Source organism: Clupea harengus, chromosome 19, assembly GCF_900700415.2.
Source record: "Clupea harengus chromosome 19, Ch_v2.0.2, whole genome shotgun sequence".
NCBI lineage: Eukaryota > Metazoa > Chordata > Actinopteri > Clupeiformes > Clupeidae > Clupea > Clupea harengus.
In genome coordinates this window covers 13,833,786-13,859,457 of record NC_045170.1, presented here as the reverse complement: position 1 = coordinate 13,859,457, position 25,672 = coordinate 13,833,786, and the positions used below count along the sequence as shown (strand labels likewise).

General features: G+C 43.4%; 1 protein-coding gene across 1 annotated transcript; it reads right to left on the bottom strand.

Moving 5' to 3' along the window:
- Positions 1–966: 966 nt before the first annotated feature.
- LOC105891995 (histone-lysine N-methyltransferase SETDB1-B-like) lies at positions 967–23,856 on the bottom strand. Its single transcript, XM_042710735.1, has 24 exons — positions 23,592–23,856; positions 23,103–23,292; positions 20,653–20,843; positions 20,351–20,397; positions 19,575–20,248; positions 19,515–19,537; positions 18,911–19,429; positions 18,357–18,557; positions 17,803–18,003; positions 17,342–17,464; positions 16,041–16,242; positions 8,955–9,028; positions 8,505–8,695; positions 7,987–8,092; positions 6,936–7,212; positions 6,199–6,412; positions 4,106–4,464; positions 3,873–3,989; positions 3,458–3,627; positions 3,061–3,261; positions 2,721–2,894; positions 2,012–2,223; positions 1,759–1,847; positions 967–1,187 (listed from the first exon to the last, which is right to left on the bottom strand). The coding sequence occupies exons 2-24, from the start codon at positions 23,273–23,275 to the stop codon at positions 1,070–1,072; spliced, it is 4,656 nt and encodes a 1,551-aa protein (XP_042566669.1). The 5' UTR covers positions 23,276–23,292; positions 23,592–23,856; the 3' UTR covers positions 967–1,069.
- Positions 23,857–25,672: the final 1,816 nt, after the last annotated feature.

Below are 25,672 nucleotides of genomic sequence, written 5' to 3'. Positions count from 1 at the left end.
TTAACACGCTAAATGTTTTAAGACTTTTATATCAAAGAGACGTTTTGGAAGAAAAGTTTTTTTATTATTATTTTGCAACCAATTTCAACGTCATAACCACAATACAGGCGGAGGAAAACTCAACCCAGACGTGTAGACCACGCATATTATGACATATTCAGTCACGCACTTAGGCTTCTTCAGGTAATAGGTAATCTTAAGGTAAAAAAAAGTTCTAAACTTTCACTTTCCGAATTTTGCTTTTAAAGAGGACTACTTCTCCGACAACTTATACATTTCCGCCTTCTTACTTATGTGGATATGTATATTATATTGAATTCCCATAAAATACTATAATATGTCCACAACTGCAGCTGTCTCTCCGGACCTGATGAGGTGGATCAGAGACATCCATTCCAGAACTGCTGTCACGGCGATAAATAGTTGTATGCAATCTATGGGTTTACAACTAAATATTTAATATGCAAAGTAGCCTATTCCTTACATAGGTTAAACAACAACAACAAAAAAACTACTGCTTGTGTTTCTTGAGTTCATGGTGTATTTTGAGGTATGCTATATAGATAATTGTTAGCCTTCAGTTTTTCGACCATGCATGACATTATTAGCCTAGAGGACTTAATTCTTTGAGAGTGGATTATTCCCTAGATCCTTGTCTCCTGTGCCATTGGTTGATAGATAATCCTAAACAATAGATCCACCCATAGAGTTCTTTTTGTTTTTAGGGTTCTTTTGATCATTATCAAGCGTTTCTCATTATATGTCGTTACATTGATTTCTATAAGCCTCACTTTTCTGTGGTAATGGTTTTAAAACCCCTTAAAGCCTTGCATTTCTTTAAAAATAAGTTAAAATGTTCAAGAGTTAATCTTTTGACTTGTTACCCACTATCCAAAAGTTGTGAGGGTGTGTAGACAGTAGCAGCCTAACAGGGTGTATGCAGAGTACCATTGAAAATGACAAATGTAAGGATCATTTTTTTTATTCACAAGTCAAATGAAATCAGGTGTAAATGACATACATAAATACAACAAGAGATTATTTATAAAACCATAAAAAAGTAACATTTCTACAGCAACCGTCCTGTGCATCGGTCGGAGCCACAGCAACACAGAAGCAGTTTCCCCTCCACGCTCCCCACGTCATAATTATAGTCCCATGTTAGTTCTGATCCAGCTCTGACACGCCTGAAAGAGAGAGGACAAAGGGAAGGAAAATGAGTAAAACATTTTTAAAAAACTTTCAAAATCACATAATGAATGTTCTACACATCTCTAGTACCTCTAGTAGAATATCAGTAGAGAAAATTAAACAGAACACATTTCTTATCCTCTTAGTCCATGAACCACTTCCGATTACAGATTATGAGGCCCCTGGGACTGAAAAAATGGTTTTAAAAACAACTAAAAAGCACAACCATGAGCTTGTTCCAGCTCTGGGACACATACTTCATAATTAACACTCCATTACAGCTGCCAATGTGTAATACTACTTCTTCAAAGAGGGGAACCGCACACCCAAGAACTATATACTGCAATGAATCCTTGAAATGTAAAATAGTGATTCAATGTTGTAGTGATATAATAGATTCTCATGTCAAAAGGTCCTGCTTGCTGAAAGGTGGCTTCTCACTGGACCTATACTTTTTACAATGATTTCTGATATAACCCTGGCCTCATCACACCTTGTAAGCTGTTTATGAAACTAAAATGAATATTCTGGAATTTTCATTTCTCCATTGGCTCAATGGCTACTCACTTGCTGGTGAAGAAAGCAACCCAAGGGAACCGGAGGTCATGTGTGTCCACAAACACGTTCTGAACAAACAGGTTGGGATCACAGCTATGCTGGAAGAGAGAAGGTTCTAGTCAGCACCTCAGATTTAATTCACCTCTGGGTTTTGGTTATGGCGTACAAAGATAAACATTAAAAGCCCAGAATCTTCCGATCACATTTGCCTTTTCCTTCAAGCCCCTAGGGCAGGGCAGGAAACAAGGATGCTTTCCCTTACATTGAGGTAGCGTCCAAGGTTGCCCTGCTGTCGCGCATCGATAATGTAACAGGACTCCTCCCCATCAAAGAGCCTCCGGGTAGCACTCCGAAGAGGTGAGTCCTTCCTGTTGCCTGACCTGCTGGTTTCACCGCCATACTTCACCTTCCGGTGGGTGGACTTGACAGCAAAACCAGGCCGGGGACGACCTGGACTGGTCAGTCCGACAGAGACTGCCAGCCAAAAAGAGCCAAAGAAGTGTTACAGACAAAAAATAGGAGTGGTACACTGCTCATGGTATATTACAACCAGATGCGTTTTAAGGAGGTTTAGCATATATAAACCTTTTTTTAAATGGTGGGTTTAACTAGTATGGGTTTATCATGTACTGTATTATATGGTGCTCTCATAGCCCTCCTTCACCTTCTCCACACCCTCTATGTAGTCCAGGTTAGCAAAGTACTCATCCCCAGATACCTTACCCTCAGCATTCGCCATGTCATCTGTCACTAATTGACCTGGACAAGACTTTGTATTATATGGTGTTATACGTATCCTATAGACCAATACACTGGACTAAAACCAGAGGAGACTTGGAGCACTGGAGACTAAGGCCTGATTTTCAGTTGTAGACGTTTTTTTTTTTTGCTCTTTTTCACTTCACCTAGCATTCTACCAAATGGATATAATAACAGTCATACTTGATAGTACAATTTAGTGATTACTGTACCCTTCAGAATCTTGGCATTTCGTCGGGTTATATAGCTTCTTTGCAGGGTTATGTCATCATCTGAATCATCAGCCACATAACTGTCATCAGAACTGGCGTGAAGGCTTACATCGCTATCCTCATCATGATCATGATCATTATCATCATCATCATCATCATCATCGTAGTCATCATCTGATAGTAAACAAACTTCATGCTCACAAGAAACCAAATAACTAGTACAAAAACAGCCTTTAAGATTGAAAGGTTACAGCCAAAATCTATTCTGTGATTCAAAAACATAATTTTACATAAACTACAATTAAACATATATGCACACACAGCACAGACATATTCTTACCTTCACTGCTGTGACTTGCTAAATTAGGTTTGGGGTTCCTGCACTCCTCGCTGCTGGCGTCCTCGCCATCCGAACAGTGAGCGCTGCTCTCATAGCCCTCCTTCACCTTCTCCACACCCTCTATGTAGTCCAGGTTAGCAAAGTACTCATCCCCAGATACCTTACCCTCAGCATTCGCCATGTCATCTGTCACTACTTGACCTGGACAAGACAGAAGCAAAAAAACAGACCATGAGAATGAGATGATCGTAGGACGCCAACTAGATTGTGCTTGCATGGTTTATGAGGTAAAAGGTGGATGTGAAGAAGAGAAATTGATGCCAGCTTTCAGTGCATTCTAAGGGTGGGGAAAATCTCGCTTGTGAGTTTAGTGTCTAGAAGACCAAGGTGCACTCACCTACGAAGGTACACACAAAGGTGCCTTTGGCCACGTCGTCCAGGCACCGCATGCCCCAGCCCTTGTGCTGCGTCATGAACAGCTGCAGGCGGAGCTGGGGGCCGTGCTGCACCACCCGGTTGCAGCACATCCGCGGGTCACAGCGGCACAGCGGGTTACACTCATGCACCCTGAGCAGCCAGAAACACACAGAGCACTCAAGACTCATGACAGCAATTACTTATTCTTAACAGACCCATTCTAGATCACAGGGGATTCTGGCCAATATAAAACAAACACAGTGTATAGAACACAGCAATACTATAGGATATACAGTATGTAAGCATAACATCTGGAACCACAGCCGTGAGAAAGGAGAGGACAGGAACCATTGTGAATTAGACACAGAGCACTACGAAACAGAACGTACACTTACCCGGTGGATAGAGGTGTGAGTAGCCGCTTGTGAATATAGCCAGCACTTACATCCACAGGCCCTCCTGAGCTCAGTGCTGTGGCCTCAACTGTCAGCTGGTGACACGAGCACTTTGACCTGTACCATGCACACACAGAACAGGCAGCTAATGCAGCTGACCAGCTGGATACAAAAAGAACACACAAACACACACACACACATCTTTCATGATCTGCGGCCGAACACAAACACACCTGTCCAGACAGCCATCAGTGCAGTCACAGCCAACTAGGAAGTCTGTCTTGGTGTTGATGTACACGCCTTTGGCTGGCCTCCTTTTGGCAATGTACTCGACAGGTGGCAGCTGGGTGGCATCCACCTGATTGAGGCAAGGGATGGGCACGGGCTCGCTCCCCTGGGAGATGTCCGGTAGCGAGAAGCACGCCAGAGGCTGCCCCGGCTGGATGGCACGTTTCACCAACACGAACGGGTCCAGACAGAACATGTCCAGGAACAGGAAGTCGCAGCGTGTCTGGAACAGGAAGTCCTGCACATACCCCATAGACCGGAGGCTGCGTCCGCATGGTGAGCGGTAAAACACGTGGAACAACACCTGCAACCAGATTTGTAATGTGATGAATACTTTCACTAGGTTTAGTTAAGGTTAAACCATGAAGAACATGACTACATGGGGGAAAAAAAACACACAAACAACAATTTGAAGTTTCAGTGCTATTTTTTCCTTAATATTAACAGAAGTACCGTAAATCCTCAAATTGTGGCTGCACAGCGCACCGGCCTATATTTGGGGCAGGCTTGTATTAGGGGCAGGCCTTTATTTCATACTTATTATACGGCTCTTCAGAATGTTCCAAAAAGTTCAGTTGATTTGAATGGGGCACCCCAACGTTAGCAGGTCTGTAATTTCTTGATTTTCACCACTGCGAAAAGTTAATGACCGCTGTCATTGGCAACGGGTTTTGTACTTCTAATTCACATCTTTCATATCATTCCGCAAGAAGTCTGGTCATTTAACGTAGCGGAAAGTCATTGTAACTTGAAGTCAGCAAGTAATGGGTTGCTACGCAACACCTAGAACGTTAAAGTTATATTAGCCTGAAGAAAAAAGAAAAAAAAAAAAATCACGAAACGGCAACAAAATCATTAAAAAGAGGTATTTTGGAGGAATGTCTTTTATCGTTTAGTAGCCTGGATACCAGACCGAACTTAGCCCCGCCCACAACATTTGAAGTTGGGAAGTTCGGTCTGGCATCGCTCCATTGGGGAGAAATTATGCCCGATGTTAATTGTTAGGGCGGGCTTTATACCATGATGGACAGATGATCAACCGTAACGTAATCAACCACGTCACCAACACACGGGTTGAATTCGTTTTCAACAAACATGGCTGCCGCTGGAGAGCTGAAATGTATAGATTCGAGTCCATTTAGACATTGACAGTGCATTCATTTTGAAAGAGGAACAGAGAAACGCGATCAAGGCATTTGTCAATCGAAAAGATGTTTTTGCCTTCCTTCCTACGGGATCCGGTAAAAGTTTAATTTATCAGCTGGCCCTGGTCACATACTAGGTTGCTCTGATTGGTTGTAGGTAACCAATTGAGCGAAGAGGCATTTTTTCTCCTGGTTCGGTTGAAACACGCCCCATAATCACAGCCCAATGGAGCAGTATCAGACTCATATTCTGACTAGAATTATGAGTATGACATCGTCAGGCTAATCGTTTAGGCAAGTAACTGTATAATAACAAATTCGCCTTGTAGGCTGAAACATTTCTTTTTTTATTGCAAACAGCCATGAAATTAGCCAACAACATTAAACACGAGGAGAACATGTATTTATGAAATGCATTCAATTATGTCTGCTTTGTGCTGATGGACTGATGCTGGTAGGTTACAGTAAAATAGGCTATCGGTACCTTTTTTTTAACCCCCGGCTTGTATTCGGGGCCCGGCCTTTATTTGTCCGTATCGACCACACCCCCGGCTACTATCTGAAGCCCAGCCTCTAATTGAATCCCGGTCTTTAATTGAGGATTCACGGTACTATAACATTAGTATAGTACAAGATAATGATGTTGGTGCAAGTCTGAATATATATATTACTTTTTTTAAATATTTATTTATCTATTTATTAATTGCTATTTATTATTATTTAGCTGTGGCAGTTAGTGTGCACAGCAACTTTAAGTTTTTTAGCTGTCTGATGCTGCCTCGTCTGTCTCATTGTTTTTGTGACAATGACAATAAAGTACTTTGAACTTGAACTTTGAAATAATTTGATACTAACTTCCAGGGGTTCAACTATGATGAACTGATGGCACTTACCTTATTGTCGATACGACGACGCCCTGTGACCCTGCGGAAGCCATGAAGCAGAGGGATCAGGAGTGGGTTGCGTCCACAATGAAGATTTGGTTGTGACGCGCGATGGGCATCCAAACACGCTGGGCAGCAGCGGTGGGGGTTGTACGTCAGTAGACCACAAGGAATGACGGGGGAGTCCAGTTCAGGGGAGGGCAGTGGCCGTTTTATCCCCTGCCTATCAGTCGTGAGAACAAAGAACACAGGGATTATTGAGGGAGGATGTGCAGAAATTTCTGCAGAATGTTTCACAATGAAAGCAAGTCTACACCCTGCTAATAGCTTTCTTGGTTAACTAAAAGGCTTCCCAGGAAAAAAGGCTAATACAAAAGCATCATTGGAACGATAAAATGTGGGATTAGTTTGTGCCTTAAATGACCAGAGATGTACTGTGAATCTGCAATTGGACAAACTACTCATACTTCTACTCATGTAGAAAATGCTCGAAATCTCTTCAGATCAGAAATAAGGAGTCTCAATTGTGTGTAAAGTAAGCAAATATGTAAAGTTTAAGTATATGTGCTTTGCCTTTGTAAAGACATAAAGTAATCTGAAGGATTTCTTATTGCATTCATGAAAACAGTTACTAAAATGATCTCAAAAGCTGTAATATAGCAACAAAGATGTGACGACGCTGATAAGAGAGAATCTGTTCCATGAAAATAGTAACAAGGAGTTGATGGGTATTAGGTTCAGCTTACTGAGGGGAAGGTGGAGGAGGAACCGCAGCAGGTGGAGGAGGAACAGCAGCAGATGGAGGAGAAACGGCAGCAGGTGGAGGAGAAGGTACCATTGCTGAGACAGGAGCCAATGTACTATTACGTGAAGATTTCACTGCCCTAATTTCTGTTACAGACATTTTCTGCAGGACAACTTTAGGTTGCATTTTTGGTGGCACTTTCTGGACAGGTCCTGTCGTCTTGGAGAGAGTTGAGGAAATCTGAGGTTTCAGAGGAAGTCCGCCAGTGGATTGTGTCCCTTTTGAAAAATCGGTAGCGTATGAGAAAAAAAGGCACCACTCACTGAAATACGACATGTCTCAGTTGTAATCAAAGAACTGGTTATTACATAAAAAGACAATACGAAGAAATTAAGGGAGTTTGCTTACAAACTTGTTAATTAATGAATTAGTTAATTCATTCATTCATTCATTCATTCAGGCCAACCTGCCTGCACAGAGAGCAGCTAGGCACATGCCACGTGAATCTAAGGCAGAACGATTTGGGAAAACAATCTAATTGCGTTTTTCCCCCCCAAATATTGCGATTTAATATGCGTTTTTTTTTTTAAACAAAACGTAATGAATGATTTAAATATGACCAACACAATATTAGATACATTAAGTGTCAAATATTCTTTTTTTTTCTCTTTTTTTTTAAGACCACTTTGTAATCGCGGACGTTGCAATTAGAAAATCACGTTTTATCATATCGCGATTTTATCGCAAATGCAATTAATCGTTCAGCCCTACTTGAATCGGGTTGATGTTTGACAGGTTGCAGTGACAGATGGGTTGAAATTGTATGTGTGTGGATTGTGTTTCATAGACAATCTGGCGACTTTTGAAGGCCAAAATCGTCACGGTGGATGACACTCATTCATAAAATACCTTTACAATGCATACAATACAATATCTGCTCTCTGTGTAAGACTGATCACATCCTAGCTCTTGCACGCTTTCAATCTTGTCCAATGACTAGGGCAGTAGAAGCGGGAAGGTGAGGGCTGTGCATCAGTGATAGCATTGTTTACCTTTCTCTTTCTCTTTCTCTTTTGCCTCAGATGCGTTCTTCCTGATTCTGAAAACATACTGCAAGCGCTCAGAACCTTTGTAGAGCCACTCCGAGTGCTCATCTTCCTAAAAGAGAAAGATACACAAACTCTAAACATCACAAGGGTACAGAAACGTTCACTTGGACAACATAGAACAAAAGCAAGAGCTTTGAGATAGTGCAGGCAAAATTATAAACAACCACAGAAAACCAAGTACCAAAATAACCATCACATATGTCGCTCCCTATAGTCTTTACAGCGGGCAAAGGGCTAGCACTCACAAAACAAAAATGATTAACACATCTACCAGTCCACTGGCAAAGATTTGGCGCTCAGATTTTTGCCTCTTAAAAACTTTGCCATGCCCAGATTCAGAAAGCATGTCAATGCAATGAACAAGCAATACAAATTGGAGACACACACACACACACACACACACACACACACACACACACACACACACACACACACACACACACACACACACACACACACACCGTAAATGTGACTTTCACCAGGCTGCAATCGACGCAGGTGATGCGCGACTGATGCCACTGTCCCTCGCGCAGGACCTGCATCTCCTCCCCCACGTGCAGCACCAGGATGGTTGGGGTGTAGTTCTGCGCCACAAACTGCTCCACAATCTGCCGCACCTCATCATCCTCGATGTCCTCATACGGATTCTCCACTGCAGGGATAAATCACAGAGGTTACATATGTCTTATGATGTACACATCTGTACCCCTTGGCGAGAGACAGAGACACAGAGAGAGAGACTGACAGACTGAGAACAACAGTATATAAATTGCATGTGAAAAGATTTGTGTCTGTGACAAACAACAAAGATTCCAGTCTAATACAAAACAGGTTACTAACACTGGCCACTGGAGAGCTCTCAACTATGAAAGCGACCGCAAAGTTACACATTGTGAGCAAAGCACACTTACATGGCTTGTAGATGAGGTGCATATCCGGAAGGGTTACGTAAGCAACATTACCGTCATCGTAGAACACCAGGAACCTAAAAGCAGCCAAACACACACAAAAAGATGATTCTTATACCTATTATAAGATACATTTGAAGAGCAACTGTCAAATGGAATACCAGGCAGTCAGCAGGTCAATGCACTGTGCTAAAGGCAGTTAGGCAGTTGAGATGTGGAAAACAACTAAGTTTCAAGAAAAACATGTTGACAGCAGAAATGTAGAAGTTCTGTTAACGAACATTTACAAGAAATCATGTGTTACTACTGAGTGCAGAGGGGACAGACGATCATGACATCGGCTCGAGGGCACCTCGTGGACCCAGAGTGACATCACTGGGCTGGGCCATAAAAGATCGAACATTTTCTGAAACTGACAGAACGCGCCTTTCGCCTCTCGATGTAGTACTGCTGTACTCTTGACTGTACTGCATTGACTGCTGTATTGCTATTGCTATTTGCCAGTAAAAGCTTGTCTTGTTTACAACGAGCGTTTCGTCCGGTGGCTCCTTCCTAAACCAACACGCTAAAGAAAAATACTTAACACAGGGATTAAAGCAAAAAAAAATCCTGAGCCTGAACTTTTTTTGTGTGTGGGTGAGTGGGAGTGGGGGTTGTGGTCCTGTGGAGTGGACACATTCGCAGGGTCAAAAAACAAACAAACAAACAAACAACAAACAAACGATTGCAGATTATGGTGGGACTTTTAAAACTGCAATACCAAGAAAGGTCAGCAATAGCATTCCACCTCACTACAATATGGTACTAACACATGTAGCATTTATGATTTATTTTGATATCAAGTTTTGCTGCTAAGCTTTGTCCTTCAAAGGTTACAAGATGACCTACAATCACAAGGTGACATGTTATAAGGGTATGTGAAATTCAGTCGGTGGAAGAAGAAGATTGGATTTGCAACCATTTAATTGAGGATATATGAAAAAAGAAAAAGTGCAACAGTGAACTGTAGATAATACTTTACTTTAGTATATTTCCATAACATTTCCGTAACATTTCCATAACTACTTTGTTCAAAATAAATAATCGTAAATTAAATACTAGGAAATTAATAGAAAAGAAAAGATGTATCAATAAAATAAATAACAAACAAAACATTAAAATGTAACTGGTAACTTAAATGTTGGGAAATAAATACAAAACAGAAAATACACAAACACAGTGATCTATTTCTTTCTCTTTTTAGTGGGTTTTGAATCATCAGAACTCTTCCTTTTTGCAGAGGCAGTTGAGGCTGGTGCAGAGGTGGAAGGGGGGGCTTTGGCTGGGCCACAAAAGAGAGGATATAACCTGGCTTGTCCAGAAGAGGAGGTGGCTGATTCAGAGGTGGAATTTGGAGGCCTAGAGGAGGAGCTGGATGGCCCAGAGGAGGAGGTGAAAGGCCCAGAGGAGGTTGTCTAGCTGGTCCTGAGGAGGTGCTGGCTAGTACAGTGGAGGGAGGTTGTCTACCTGGCCCTGAGAAGGTGTATGGTCCAGTGGATGGAGGATGTCTAGCTGTTCCAGTGGAGGTGGTGTTTGGTGGAAGTCGTCCGGTTGGTCCAGATGAGGTAGATGGTCCAGTGGATGGAGGATGTCTTGCTGTTCCAGTGGAGGTGGTGTTTGGTGGAGTGGGGGGGGGTCGTCCGGTTGGTCCAGATGAGGTAGATGGTCCAGTGGATGGAGGATGTCTTGCTGTTCCAGTGGAGGTGGTGTTTGGTGGAGTGGGGGGGGGGTCGTCCGGTTGGTCCAGATGAGGTAGATGGTCCAGTGGATGGAGGATGTCTGGCTGTTCCAGTGGAGGTGGTGTTTGGTGGAGTGGGGGGGGGGGTCGTCCGGTTGGTCCAGATGAGGTAGATGGTCCAGTGGATGGAGGATGTATAGCTGTTCCAGTGGAGGTGGTGTTTGGTGGAGGTCGTCTGGTTGGTCCAGATGAGGTAGATGGTCCAGTGGACGGATGTGGCCTGGCTGGCCCAGAGGAGGCAGAGGATGGTCCAGCAGAGCAGGCTTTAGCTGGCCTTTTTGTTTTCCTGGCCTGGTTAACTAGTCGGTTTGCTACCGCTGTTGAACGCATCCTTATGGCCTCACCCATCCTTTTCTTTTTCAGTGCCTGTTCACTTGCCTTCTTTTTCTGTAGGTGGAGTTGGTAATTTTGATACGAAGATAGGCAGGAACGCCTCAAAGGCTGGTCTATCAACATTGTTGAGGCCGTCCAGTTCCTGGCCTTCATGGTTGATTTTATAATGGCGAGGCTCTCGTATGTTTCCACAATCATCCTGCACCTGTCGGCCTCTAGGATGTCATCCATTAAATTAAATGATCCCTCCACCAGGGGGCCTGTTAAAATTGATAGAAGGGCTTTCACAAGCTTAATCAGGGTTGGGTACCTCACACCTCTTTCAGTATTTTTCAAAAATGCCACCCGACTCCACCAGTCCACATCCACTCTGCTGTCCTCTTCAACATAGATATTGGCCAGAAGTACCAGGTCATCATCTATTTGGTAAGCCCGAACCTCCTCCTCCAGTTGGCCGAGCGCTTCAGGCCGAATAACATTAGGCAAGGCCTTTCCTAAGGTCATGAAAGCTCCACATACAGAGTCGCATTGAATAAGAGATGGAGTCAGAGCAGAGAGTGAGGTGATTATGTTGTTGTCAAGGGGAAGATTTTTGAGGAGGAACTCTGCTGACTTCATGTAGCCTTCTCTAAGAGAGTCGTACAAATTCCCAACCCATATTTTCTTCTCCACACGGGCCTTATTCATGGCGGAGAAGCCAAACCTTCCAACACAAAGCCTTTTGTTTGAAAGCTGTAAATCTGTACTCCGTACATTGATCCTGAGGATCTCCTTAATGCTCAGGGGGATAGCTCCTGGCTTCATAAATTTGCTCAACAGCTCTCTCACAAGGGCCACCATTTCGACATGCAACAAGTGCACCAAGGGTTTCTCATGTTGCAGTTTTTTTAGAAACACTTGAAATGTTGGAAGGACACCTGCAAACATAAAAAAAATATTTAGAAATGTTTTCCAGATGATTAACACTCAAAACAAGATAACAGTAACTATACAATGCTATAGGAAAATCTCTTAAAGTTGGTTACTGTTGTTGAACAAGAGACCTGACTGTTCCATTTGTCCCTTGTCTTAAATAGCAAGCCATGTCATCAGGCAGAGATGGACCATAACCACTGTTAATAACTAAAAAAAGAAATGACATTTATATCAACTAGCCATGAGTTTTCCTACTCATACAAGATACCTCTGAACAAGTCAACCATGACCATCAGCCTTTCAAACTCTGTGAAGAGCACAGAGATCCGTGCCTTCCGGTTCTGGTTAACCTGTGTCCTGGATGCTGTAGCCTGTTCTTGTCGCAGAACTTCTATTCTGGCCTTTTCCTCAACTGTGACCTCGTGTCTTTCAAGGACTTGGTTAAGTAACTTTCTGTAGCAGCACACACACACATAAACACAGGCGCGTGCCCACACACAGCATACATACACACACAACACACATATAAGGACATCGTTTCAATGCTGTTTTGCTCCCGCCTAAATAAAACTACTCAAATATGTGTATTAAAAGGCTGCATTACATACAGCATTATAGGCCACAAACAATGTACTTACTACAGATTAACAGAGGCAGTAGGCCTTCAATTAAAAATACTTCACATAAATTGGTATAAATTGCATGATTTGTATTACCTGTATTTATGTTCTTCGCCTGGATCCAGCACATGGTAGTAGTGTACCACTAGTACATCCAGGAGCTCATTCACCCTGTTGCATACCTCCAGCATCTGCATAAATCTGCTACTGATAGGCCTGATTAAGCTCTTGGGTGGAAGATGAAGCAATCTCTGAAATTCTGAAAAGATCTCCTTTTGTTTGGGTGACTTCTCAATGTCATAATAAATATCAGAGCAGAAATCTTCAACCTCTGACACCATATGGACAGTGTCTCCAGATATGTCCAGGAGGTGCGGGTTCTCCTGCCTCAATTGTGTCTCCAGTCCAGTCTTCTTTCCCCTCATGACTGCACAATTGTCCAGAAGAATACTGGTGACCTGCTGCATCCCCAAACCATATGACTGCAGGACATCTTTTAATTCAAGCATAAGTGCTGAGGCATTGGCTATATTGACGTTCCTGCTGGCCAGGTGTTGCGTTTTGACTTCGTTCTCTTCATCATCAAAAAAACGAACAAGAACATTGAGGACTTTGTCCATGTTGTTGTTGGTGGCTTCGTCAACATTTAATGAAAACATGCAGTTTTTTAGTTTTTCTGAAATGCGTCTTTTGAACTCCGGTGATATTGACAGTTTAGCCAACGCAATTTTGTCTTCCGCTATTTTTTGCAATAAACTAACCAGGGGTTGGGCGAGCATGAAAGACAAATCGTGCTCTGCAATGAACGCGCACACGCGTATCTTCAGGTCACACACACGGTCAGTTATTGATGCCGGTACATCAGCCGTGGTTGTTGCTCCCGGTAACAGCGTTGTATGAAGGAGAGCGCGAACAGCAGCTCTATGAGCGGGGTCTAGCTCATGACGTGCAAGTACTTTTTAACCGCTAGTTGCATAAATAAGCCTTCTCGAGCACAAAGTGCAGAAGCAAGCACCTGCTTCTCTTAACTTTTTGCACCAGCTCCCGAAAGGCTTACTGCCATTCCCTATCTCCTCTATCCATGCCCAGCGCCATTTATTTTTTAACCCTTTATCAACTAAGAGGGCATCTTCCCCAGGATTCATGAATTTGCTCTCCATCTTAATCTCCTTCGGTGTGATTTCTCTATCGCTCTGCTTATGCTGCGTAGATGCCCGAGTAGAGAGACAAGTAATAACATTTCCCTAAGACCCGCCCCAATCTACTTCTGATTGGCTAATAATGTTATTTTGAGAGCGGGAGAGTTGTGCTCCTTTCATATCATTGGCAGACGAACTCATAAACTCCAAAGTGATGTAGACGTGACGTATTTATTATTATTATTTTATTTTTTTATATAAAAAAAATTTTCGCAGCCAAACGCCGCACGCCGGAAATCCGGCACGGTGCCGGAATACTTTAATCCCTGCTTAACACTATAGTCCTTTATTTTCTTATATTCAGAGTTGGGGTTAAGTAGAACAATCCCTGAATGTATGTGCAGTCATGTGTAGCTTTACATTCTTAGGATATACAGTGGGGAAAATAAGTATTTGAACCCCTGCCGATTTCGCAAGTTAGGCCACTTGCAAAGAAATGTGTGATCTATAATTGTAATAGTAGGTGTATTTTAACAGTGAGAAACAGAATATCAACAAACAAAATCCAGAAAACTGCATTTTATAACATTTATGACTTAATTTGCATTTGATGCAGAAAATAAGTATTTGAACCCCTAGCAAAACATGACTTAGTACTTGGTGGAATAACCCTGGTTGGCAAGCACAGACGTCAGACTTTTCTTGTAGTTGGTCACCAGGTTTACACACATCTCAGGAGGGATTTTGGTCCACTCCTCTTTGCAGATCCTCTCCAAATCCTTAGGGTTGCGTTTTCAATGGGAGGGAATGAGGTTCAAGCCCAATATTCCACGTTACATGGCCCCATCCATAGTCCCCTCGATGCAGTGGAGTCGTCCTGTACCCTTGGCAGAGAAACAGCCCCAAAGCATAATGTTTCCACCTCCATGCTTGACGGTGGGGATGGTGTTCTTGGGGTCATATTCAGCATTCTTCCCCCTCCAAACGCGGCAAGTCGAGTTGATGCCAAAGAGCTTGATTTTGGTCTTATCTGACCACATCCTGTCTCCCAATCCTCCTTAGAATCATTCAAGTGTTCATTGGCAGACTTCAGACGGCCCTGTACATGTGCTTCCTTGACCTTGCGAGTGCTGCAGTACTTCAAACCATTACGGCGTAGTGTGTTGCCAATGGTTTTCTTGGTGACTGTGGTCCCAGCTGCCTTGAGATCATTCACAAGCTCCCCCTATGTAGTTCTGGGGTTATTCTGCACCTTTCGGATGATCACTGATACCGCACGAGGGGATATCTTGCATGGAGCCCCAGACCTAGAGCGATTGACAGTTGTTTGGTGTTGCTTCCATTTACGAATAATCGCACCAATAGTTGTCTGCTTCTCACCAAGCTGCTTGCTGATGGTTTTGTAACCCATTCCAGCCTTGTGCAGGTCTACAATCTTATCTCTGACGTCCTTGGTCAACTCTTTGGTCTTGCCCATGCCCCATGGTGGTGAGGTTGAAGGTGTGAAGTATGATTCTTTGGACAGGTTTCTTTTATACACGTCACCAGTTGAGATCAGGTGTACCTTGTTAGGCCTAATGAGGACTAATCTGTGTGCTTCTTGGGCACATAACTGGTCATTGGGAGCCAGAATTATTGCTGTTTGCTTGGGAGTTCAAATACTTATTTTCTGCATCAAATACAAATAAAGTCATAAATGTTATAAAATGAAGTTTTCTGGATTCGTTTGTTGATTCTATTTCTCACTGTTAAAATACACCTATCATTACAACTATAGATCACACATTTCTTTGCAAGTGGCCAAACTTGTGAAATCGGCAGGGGTTCAAATACTTATTTTCCCCACTGTATGCATACGTCAAACAGAATTCATGTCCCTGTGTTCTTACAGATAAGAATGGAAAATTTCTCGGACTGTGTATGTGCTCAGTGTATCACTGTTACTCATTGCATTCCCTGCGCCATTAGACATCCATCGTAAATTACAAGGATAACAACTGATCATTATCCTAATGATTCTCCTGTCTCCTCTTCTGTCAGACCTAGGATATTTAAACAGAGACTTTCTCTGCTCTAATTAGAGAAGCTGGTGAATCTTTATGCAAAGTCATGCTTTCCCTCTCTCGCTCCCTTGATGCACATCATTGTAACTAAAACCTTGCTCCTGATTTTTCTACCATTGCCTGACGGAGTCTCCATAACAAAATGACCATCAAGAGGCACTGACAGACGATCATATGTGAGAGACAGACAGACACACAGAGAGTGAGAGAGACAGAGAGAGAGAGACAGAAACATCCCCCACCTCATGCGATTCTTGCGGTCAGGAAGCTCTGCTATAACAGCTGACAGGATCCAGGACTGCTTCCCCTCGTGGAATCGGGCCGTCACACGGGAGCCAACACTGAGCTGGGCCAGCAACGGCGGATTGAGAAATGCCACGTGGTGCCCCGACAGCAACCCCTTGCCTTTTTGTTCAAAGTTTACCTTGTACTTATTAACACCATCTAAGACAAGAAGAGAGAGCAGTATGAGATAGGATACATTCATTCCACATTGAAAAAGATTCCAGTCAGAACTAAAGTCTTATGATTCGTATATATTAATGTGTTATTATTCTACTCGTATGCCTTTATGTTTCTTAGAATTGGAAGTAGAGTGAGCAGGTATCAATGGGGTATGTTTCTGAGTATGCCATTTCTTTCTGTGTGCCTTTCTTCTTAGTGATAAGGATTGGGATGTTTTGTTATGTCTCGAAAGGCCAAAGGGTTGCTCTGACTCCTGAGTGCATGTCCTGCGTCTGGTGGTATCTGTTGTATATCACATGTTAGAGCTGGACACAGGGTGGCTCACGTAATCCGAGCTCTGTGATTAATACCCCTCTCTACTGTCAGACGTAGGATACTTATACTGAGAGTTTCTCTGTTCTAATCAGAGAAGCTGGTGATTCTTTTTGTGAAGCTATGCTCTCTCCCTTAATGCGCATTATTGTAAATAAAACCTTGTTCCTGTTTTTTGCCTGACTGAGGTCTCCATTCTTGTAGTATAAAATTACTAACAACATGCAGTGAAACATGCATACATTCACTCTTTCGTAATTATCTTTATTATGTCACTATATATCTAGGCCAACCACACACCACTGCATATGTCCAGTATTGCACTAATGGTAGATATGGGCATTTTTAGGCGAGGAGCAATTTTTTTTATAGCCATTCCCTAACTTACAAAGGTCAGCACATTTTCTACTTATTTGATTTGTGTGTTCTCTTATCTATCCCATGTTGAGGAAGGATTAAAGGAATTTGGCCTCTGTCACCTCATGTTATACCCCAGAGCAGCCTCCCGGGATCATACTGAATTCACAACTTTTACACAAGCCTTTTTATACACTAGGGGTGCTCCTCACATCAGGTCAGGTCATCCCTGAGGCCCCTACCATGGGTTGGACTCCTTTACTTGTGGCCCATGTGATTTTGTTAAAATAGTTTTTTCAGTGTGATTAACATAATTCACCAAAAGGTGAATGTCTTAAACCTTAATAACTCTTCTACAACAGGGGTGCCAATAATTGCAGAGGGGACTGTATGTGGTTGGTAGTCCTACCTATGGATCTGATCTCTGTGAGGGTGCCCTCGTGCCAGGTCTTAGTCCTCCGCCTACCCAGCACAGACATGTTCACGCTCAGCTCCTTCACTGGCTGGGGGGGCTTCTGCTTGCTACCTGGCCCTGCAGACAGAAACACAGCTTTTGATACTGCAGCCAAGACACATCACTACCATCAGTGCTAGCATTCATTCTCAATGACAGACTATTTCAATATGGATAACATGTGATTTTATCCTCACTTTCAAGCCTGTGAAAGTACTTTATATTCATTATAATTCATAAAATATACCAAACTGAAGTGTAACATTTGTGTAAGTGTACAATTTACAAGAGGAGAATTCAACTGCTCTGACCTTCGCAAAAGTCAAAAAATATCATCATCAGAGGTTATTCAAACAGGATGCAATGGGTCTCTTATGTGGCTCAGAGTTCAACAGACCGGCAACAGAAGGCCTTACCTCTTCCCCAAACCTGGCTAACAGTTAGTGGTTGGTAGCTTGATCCTTGCGGTTTGGCCAGCTGAGCTGGATTAGCAGAATTCTGCGGCTGCTGTTGTTGGTTGGTGGGTGTGGACTGAGAAGTCTGAGAGAGAGACGTCTGAGATTTAGACGCCGTGCCGCTTGTGTTGGCAGTTTCCTTGGTCGTGCTGGGCTTTCCAGCTGCAATGGTGGTAGGGGAGGATGTGAGTGTTTTGGTGATGCTGGCAGCCAAGACACGTCCCTACCATCAGTGCTAGCATTCATCCTCAATGACAGACTATTTCAATATGGATAACATGTGATTTTATCCTCACTTTCAAGCCTGTGAAAGTACTTTATATTCATTATAATTCACAAAATATACCAAACTGAAGTGTAACATTTGTGTAAGTGTACAATTTACAAGAGTAGAATTCAACTGCTCTGACCTTCTCAAAGGACAAAACATATCATCATCAGAGGTTATTCAAACGGGATGCAATGGGTCTCTTATGTGGCTCAGAGTTCAACAGACCGGCAACAGAAGGCCTTACCTCTTCCCCAAACCTGGCTAACAGTTAGTGGTTGGTAGCTTGATCCTTGCGGTTTGGCCAGCTGAGCTGGATTAGCAGAATTCTGCGGCTGCTGTTGTTGGTTGGTGGGTGTGGACTGAGAAGTCTGAGAGAGAGACGTCTGAGATTTAGACGCCGTGCCGCTTGTGTTGGCAGTTTCCTTGGTCATGCTGGGCTTTCCAGCTGCAATGGTGGTAGGGGAGGATGTGAGTGTTTTGGTGATGCTGGCAGCCAAGACACGTCCCTACCATCAGTGCTAGCATTCATTCTCAATGACAGACTATTTCAATATGAATAACATTTGATTTTATCCTCACTTTCAAGCCTGTGAAAGTACTTTATATTCATTATAATTCACAAAATATACCAAACTGAAGTGTAACATTTGTGTAAGTGTACAATTTACAAGAGGAGAATTCAACTGCTCTGACCTTCTCAAAGGACAAAACATATCATCATCAGAGGTTATTCAAACGGGATGCAATGGGTCTCTTATGTGGCTCAGAGTTCAACAGACCGGCAACAGAAGGCCTTACCTCTTCCCCAAACCTGGCTAACAGTTAGTGGTTGGTAGCTTGATCCTTGCGGTTTGGCCAGCTGAGCTGGATTAGCAGAATTCTGCGGCTGCTGTTGTTGGTTGGTGGGTGTGGACTGAGAAGTCTGAGAGAGAGACGTCTGAGATTTAGACGCCGTGCCGCTTGTGTTGGCAGTTTCCTTGGTCGTGCTGGGCTTTCCAGCTGCAATGGTGGTAGGGGAGGATGTGAGTGTTTTGGTGATGCTGGAACTGCACGTTTCAGTGGGAGCTGGAGTTTCATTTGAGGTGTCCATTTTAGGATCCGGAGTAGCAGAAGAGTTGGATGATTGTGATTTGGAAGGGGTGCTCACCGTCGTGGGCGCTTTACTACCGAGGTGTTTCGGGTCAGATTTGGAATTTGAAAGCCTTGCAGTGGATGCCGGCATTTTAGTGCTAGCTTTGGGGGTTGCTTTAGGGGTTGCTTTGGGGGTCGTTTTGGGGGTCGCTGTGGGGGTCCCTTTGGGGGTCCCTGTGCGGGTTGCTGGGAGGGTCCCTTTGGGGGTTGCTGTGGGGGTCCCTTTGGGGTTTGTTTTGGGGGTCGCTTTGTGGGTTGCTTTAGGGGTTGCTGTGGGGGTCGCTTTGGGGGTTGCTGTGGGGGTTGTTTTGGGGGTCGCTTTGTGGGTCGCTTTGGGGGTTGCTGTGGGGGTCGCTTTGGGGGTTGCTGTGGGGGTCGCTTTGGGGTTGCTGTGGAGGTTGCTGTGGGGGTCGCTTTGGGGGTTGCTGTGGAGGTTGCTGTGGGGGTCGCTTTGGGGGTTGCTGTGGGGGCCGCTTTGTGGGTTGCTTTGGCGAAGCTTTTGATGGACATCTGTTTGGCCGTCCTGCTGGGGAGAGCTTTGCTGGAGGTTTCAGGTGTAGAGTTTGCTGACGCAGGGACAGAACTGGACACCTGTGTTTTAGTGGTGGTGCTGGGTGTTGAAGCTGTGCTGGTTTTGCTGGGCCCTTGACTGGCAGCACTCAACGTGGGTGTTTGAGGACTGTCTGACCTCGACATGTTGTTTTTCAGCTTTGATGTAATGAGACTGGCAGTAGACACTTCCAAGACGTTGGAAGAAGATCTGGTTTTGGCCGATGGGTTTCCGGGGGTGGGGGTTGGCAAAGGCGAGGTGGGGCTGTCATGGGGTGGGGAGGCCACAGGGGTGCTTTGAGCAGAAGCAGGGGCTTGTGGACTTGGCATTTTGTTTGAGTCTGTTCGCAACGTGTGTCTTGGAGTGAAGTCAGCTGTGTTCACAGACTGTTTCCGACGCTGTGCCTCTTTCTTAGTAGCCTGTGGGAACTCCTCCAGAACCTCTGATATGTCGTCCTGTTGCAGTTAGACAGAGACAGTGGTTTATCATCCATTAAATACAGATTTGGCTAAATATGTGAGTGTAGATGCAGGCAAATGTATTAAATGTGTTCTTACCATTTTCTGCTCCATTGTCACATCAGCAGGATTTGTGTCAGGTTCATCTAAAAGCAAGGAGAACATCTGTTGGTTAGTTTTACTAATTAAAAAATGACATACAATAATATATCTGGCCATATTACTAAGTAAATGGTTGTTGGTGTTGTTTCATCTCCAATCTACTCTGTTGCATGCATCTCATTCCGGACCATTGCATTGCCTGATATTTAAGTCTATTCCATTTGCAAGGTGGAGGTCAACCCATAAATTCATGAATGAGAGCAATCCAAGTGCCTGTAAAAAAAATATATATATTTCACCCCAATCCATGAAGATGTCATTGCTGTTCGTACTGTGACGATCCTCATCATCCACGACAGCATCTGCTATCTGTATGACTTTATTCTGTTGGCTACCGCCTGGACCTTCATCCTCAGAATCTGTGTCTCGATACTCCAGTCCCAGCATGTTGTAGAGGCCCTTCATCACTGACTCGCACTCCAGCAATGACCTGCAAAGATGTTGCAGGTTTCACACATTTTCACTGACAACATTTCAAAAACCTTTCTACGACTTTGGAACAGTATGACAAGGACACTTTGTGTCTATTAGTCCACAGGAAGGCCTCAGGAAACTGAACTGCCTGACCCACCCCCAATGGACAAACTACCAAGGTGGCGGTCAAGAGTCAGGCTGGGGGAGAGCAGGTCCCTGAGGACCCTACTAGGGGTGCCTAGAGAATCCTAAAAGGGAGGGTCAAATGGGTCTAACCAAGCTGATGAACAGACAATGTTAGAGGTGAAGTTACAGGGTAAAACCATGAGCAAGATGGTGGACTCTGAAGCCACGTACAGTATACATGTGTAAAAGCAGGTGAAGGGTGCCACCTCCCAAAGTCAGGCAAATATGCTAAGACAGTAGGATTATCAGGACGGGTGCAACTAATACCATTCATGGTTCCAGTGCACCTTTCAGCCTTAGGTCAAGCAATCCAGATACCAATACTATTATCAGACCAGACACGGGGTAAACTTCTTAGGGAAAAACGCATTGTGTAAAATGGGAGCTCAAACTCATATGGTGTTCACTGGGTTGATAAGGTTTAGTGCAGAATGAATTGAGCATCATTAACTGAAAATAGCCCCGTTGCGAGCCCTCATTCCACACTGATAAACAACTGAGAACACCACTTGTGCGTAACATTGATGGAAAACAAGCATTTACTTTAATGAAACAGGAAATAGCTCAAGCTCCGGTCCTTATTCAAGCATGACGTCCACCTTTTTGTCAGTCACAAAAATGGCAACAAAGGTTGTGCCTATATGTCACATAGGTTGTGCCTATATGGAGGAGCCCCGAGAGCACCCATGTTCAGCTCGACCAGCAGAACAAGGCCCTCACAGACGCCCCGTACCCTGGGAGACGGCTGATGTGCTACAATACACATTGATTCTGCTTATGCCCACAACGTTTATCCTTTCAATGATGCACAGTGGAAACAAAGAGGGTTGACTAAAACTGAGGGCACTCCGATCTAATATCTTGATCAGATTAAATTGTTACTAGCAGCCTTCATGAAACCGAAAGAAAGCACAATTTGCAAGTGCAAAGCCCATAAGAAAGGACACAAAGACATCAGAAAGGGTACTGTGGTGGCCGAAGAGGTGGCAAAAAAGGCTGCTGCAAACGCCCTCACCAACCATGGCCATGCTCAATCATGAATGTGTCCCCATCAAGGAACCCAGTGTAAATATTGTACTGGAATTTTTACCTACCCAGTGGCCATTTTCACCATGGTGAAATACTGTACAAAGTGGGGACTGACTTATGTGCCACCTGCCCCTGTGAAATCTTAGCCAACGTGTTCACAAGACGATGTAGACATTGACTCCCATACTACGTGAGTAATGCCACCTTTTGACTCAGGTTTTGCAAGTGTCAGGATTGCATCATGGTGGCTTATTAGCACCATACACCCTCAAAATACAGGGTACTGGTCACCCTATTTGCAAGATAAAATCCACAGACAACTGGCTACCTGTGAACCAGGCAACCAACACAATGTTAGAAAAGGAATTTCAACAAATCCACTGGAGCACATGCCAGTCCCAGAAGGCCCATTCAAGCAGTCATGGACTATATTGATATGGGAAAATACTGATATGTGTTAGTAGTGATCCACAGATTTAGCCTATGGGTCGAAAGCGTGCCCAACTCCAAGTCCAAATGCTGAGACGGTGATCAAATTCCTAACGAGGGAAGTATTACTGAGATTCGGCGTACCTGAAATTATAAGCTCCGACGGCCTGAAGACCCAGAGTCAAAGAAGTGTATTGTTTTTCTCATAACTGGTGTAACAATGTTTTGGTGTGCTCATTGCAGGGAAATGTACAACAAGAAATGAGAAGAGAAATGTACAAAATGAAAGGGTGAGAGGGTTATACAATTAGGAAGGGATAGTGTCTTTTTATCCTCCTTTAAGTGTCATATATAAAAAGGTTTTTTGGCTTATAGTACCATCACTAACATATGGTGATTAAGGGGTAATGGTTCAAAACCAAAAAAAATTTTGCTTTTGAGTTTTAGTTTTTCCAGTCAAACGAATTTAGATGAGCAATATGAGCTACTGCATCTTTTCACCTTACCAGATTTTGTCTGTCTTTCCTCTCAAAGCATAAACCATCAACTACAACATGTAGGATGGCATTTTATTATTAATGCAAACAAATTTAAAGCAGGCACTGACGATGCAACAGACTGGTATACTCACTCAAACACACTGCTGAAAAGAAAACGGGAACGAGTAAGCGCCTTGTCCCTCTGATGGACCCATTCCTCAATCTGGGCAATGTTGGCTTGCCGCTGTTTCACTTCGCTGTTCTCCAGCACTGCTGATCGGATCCACTGCCGGAGTGCCTCCAGGTCCACCTCAACGTCCTCCATGCTATGAAGGGCTATACCTGTGTAAACATGACCTGATACTGAACTTAATGCTGCAGCTTGCGGGGTCGCGGCTTAATATTTTATTAGTAAGAGTTTTATGTATACGTCCATAAGCAACTTAAATTGGGGGAAATCCGTATGATTTAAGGGCAATAAGTATAAATTACATGTATGAAGAGGGTCGTACGAACGTGAATGGAATTGAATTTAGGGACACTATTCTGGGGAAATGCTCTCTGAAAATCCCACATTAGCAATTTCGTTAAACAATCAAAAAAAGGCTGTTGGCCTTAACTACTACTACTGCATGTCTTACCTCAGAAGAATTGGGAGAAATCTCAGAATGCGTAAACCTTAATCTCCACTAAACTAAACGTTTTCTTGACCAGAAACTTTATCAGCAAACCCCACGCTGTGTTCATGTACCACTCTTCCCCGTTGAACGGAAGTTATTTTTCAGCAGCGTGTAGCCAGCGACAATAACGAAAATTCCAAAATGGCCGCCTCTGGTAAGGTTTTCTAAATAAAATAAGAAATGTCGAAAGTAGTTTTTAATTATACAATGTTGAAAAATGACCAAACTAGGAAAAAGCTTAAAATACCCTTTTTACACTCAAATTACCTATTAGATTTGTTCAGCTGAAAAAGTAATTTGTTACTCAAAAAATATTCTGGGAAATGACAAATCCAACATTTTACCTACAAGAGAAAAAGTGTTTGAACATGTACTGTACATGAGTCATTCCTCCTGCCTGAGTATGCGAGTTGAAAGGTAGCCTATAAATACTGGTAAGAGACTGTTGTCCATCAGGCCTAAAACATCATGCCATGAGAACAGTTTCTTTGCGGCAGCAGTCAGTGTCATCAATAATGCCCACAAACTCCTGTTTCAGCCCACAAGCAGCTATTCAGTGCGTCATATTGACAAGCGGGCTTTTATTTTGACGCCTCTTGTGTATATTGCAACCTATTGTCGCTTACTATCGCTAGCTTCAAAGAACTTAATTTTCCAGTAACATGCTCCCTCTCAATAATAAAATCAGTAATAATAATAATAATGCATTTTATTTGAAACGCACTCTTCATTCAAAAGAATCTCAGAGTGCCAGCAGTATATGCCTTGGGGTTACACAGGTATAGAAGGTTTCATCAAGAGGTTGCCACCCCTCCAGAAGGATGTAGCTCAAAAAGTGTGATCAGAAAATTCAGATTAAAAAAAAAAAAAAAATCTTGGAATTATAATTTTGTTTTAGACATATTGCACCATAACAATAAGGTTGTTGGTTAGGTTTAAATACTTAAATGTAGTGGTGCTGGTGACATTACTCAAGTCAAGTTGTCGTCGGCTCAATGTTAGTGTGAGCAAGTTCAACGTTTCTAAATGACAACATAGTTATTTTAACTTTAAAGCCTTTTCACGACTGATACCTTCCCAAATCTTGAACACATATTGGTAATTGTCGACCGGTTTAGCAGATGGCTGGAGGCATGTCCATCCCCAAGTCAAAAAACGGACACAGTAATAAAATTCATGACAAGAGAAGTAATTCCCAGATTTAGAATATCAGAAATCACCAGTTAAGACAACTATGTAGCATTTACAGAGAAAACATGGGCAAAAATCATGCAGGCGCTTGGAATCAAAAGAAGGTTAGGATGTGTCTATCATCCACAGCAACAAGGTATGGTAGAAAGAGCAAATGGTATTCTCAAATCCAAAATCAACAAGAAATGTGAGGGAACGGGGATGAACTATACAAGCTTTGCCTATTGCCCTTATGCAACTAATCACTTTACACATTTAACCCTGCATGAGATGCTTATGAGGCAAGGACCCGTGGGGGCGAGTTAAAGCGAGTCAGGCGAGTTAAGGGAGGGGGAGGGGCAGTTTTCCTCCTCCTGATCACGGCTAGCCTCCTGGGAATGACCCCAGGATCTTGGGCCACATTCCTGGACGTGACCCCCCAAAACATCAGGGGCCCCTGTGCACTACCTCCCCAGAGTGGGACTAGGGAACAAAGCGCTCACTCTGCTAACCCATCCAGGTCAAAGTAACAGTAGCTGTGCGATACAGGCCCTAGTAGTCCGATTCTCAGATGAGAATCCTATGGTTAGACCACCAGACTGTCTTCCTCCTGTCTGCCTCCAGACATTCTCTCTCTCTCTCATTCACTCACACACACATACAGTGCTAGTGTGGAAGAGAGACTGCACAGGGGATGTCGGCGGTGAATTTGGATGCTAACTGGCTGAAGCTAACCCTTCAAAACCTGACTCCCTAGTTCCGACCTGTCTTTTGGATAATCCTTTTGGATTGTACTTTGCCACTCCTTTTAGTAAAACCCTTGAACTCTGCATCTGGGTTTCAGGTTTTATTCATTACACCATTTAACAATT

Bases quoted from the DNA above. Each gene is read 5' to 3' on its own strand.
- LOC105891995 (XM_042710735.1), bottom strand. From the start codon at position 23,275: ATGGAGGACGTTGAGGTGGACCTGGAGGCACTCCGGCAGTGGATCCGA. The intron at 20,844-23,102 runs GTGAGTATACCA...ACATCTTTGCAG, and splicing joins CTTTTCAGCAGTGTGTTTGA to GTCATTGCTGGAGTGCGAGT. The intron at 17,465-17,802 runs GTAAGGCCTTCT...TTCTGTCTGCAG, and splicing joins TAGCCAGGTTTGGGGAAGAG to GGCCAGGTAGCAAGCAGAAG.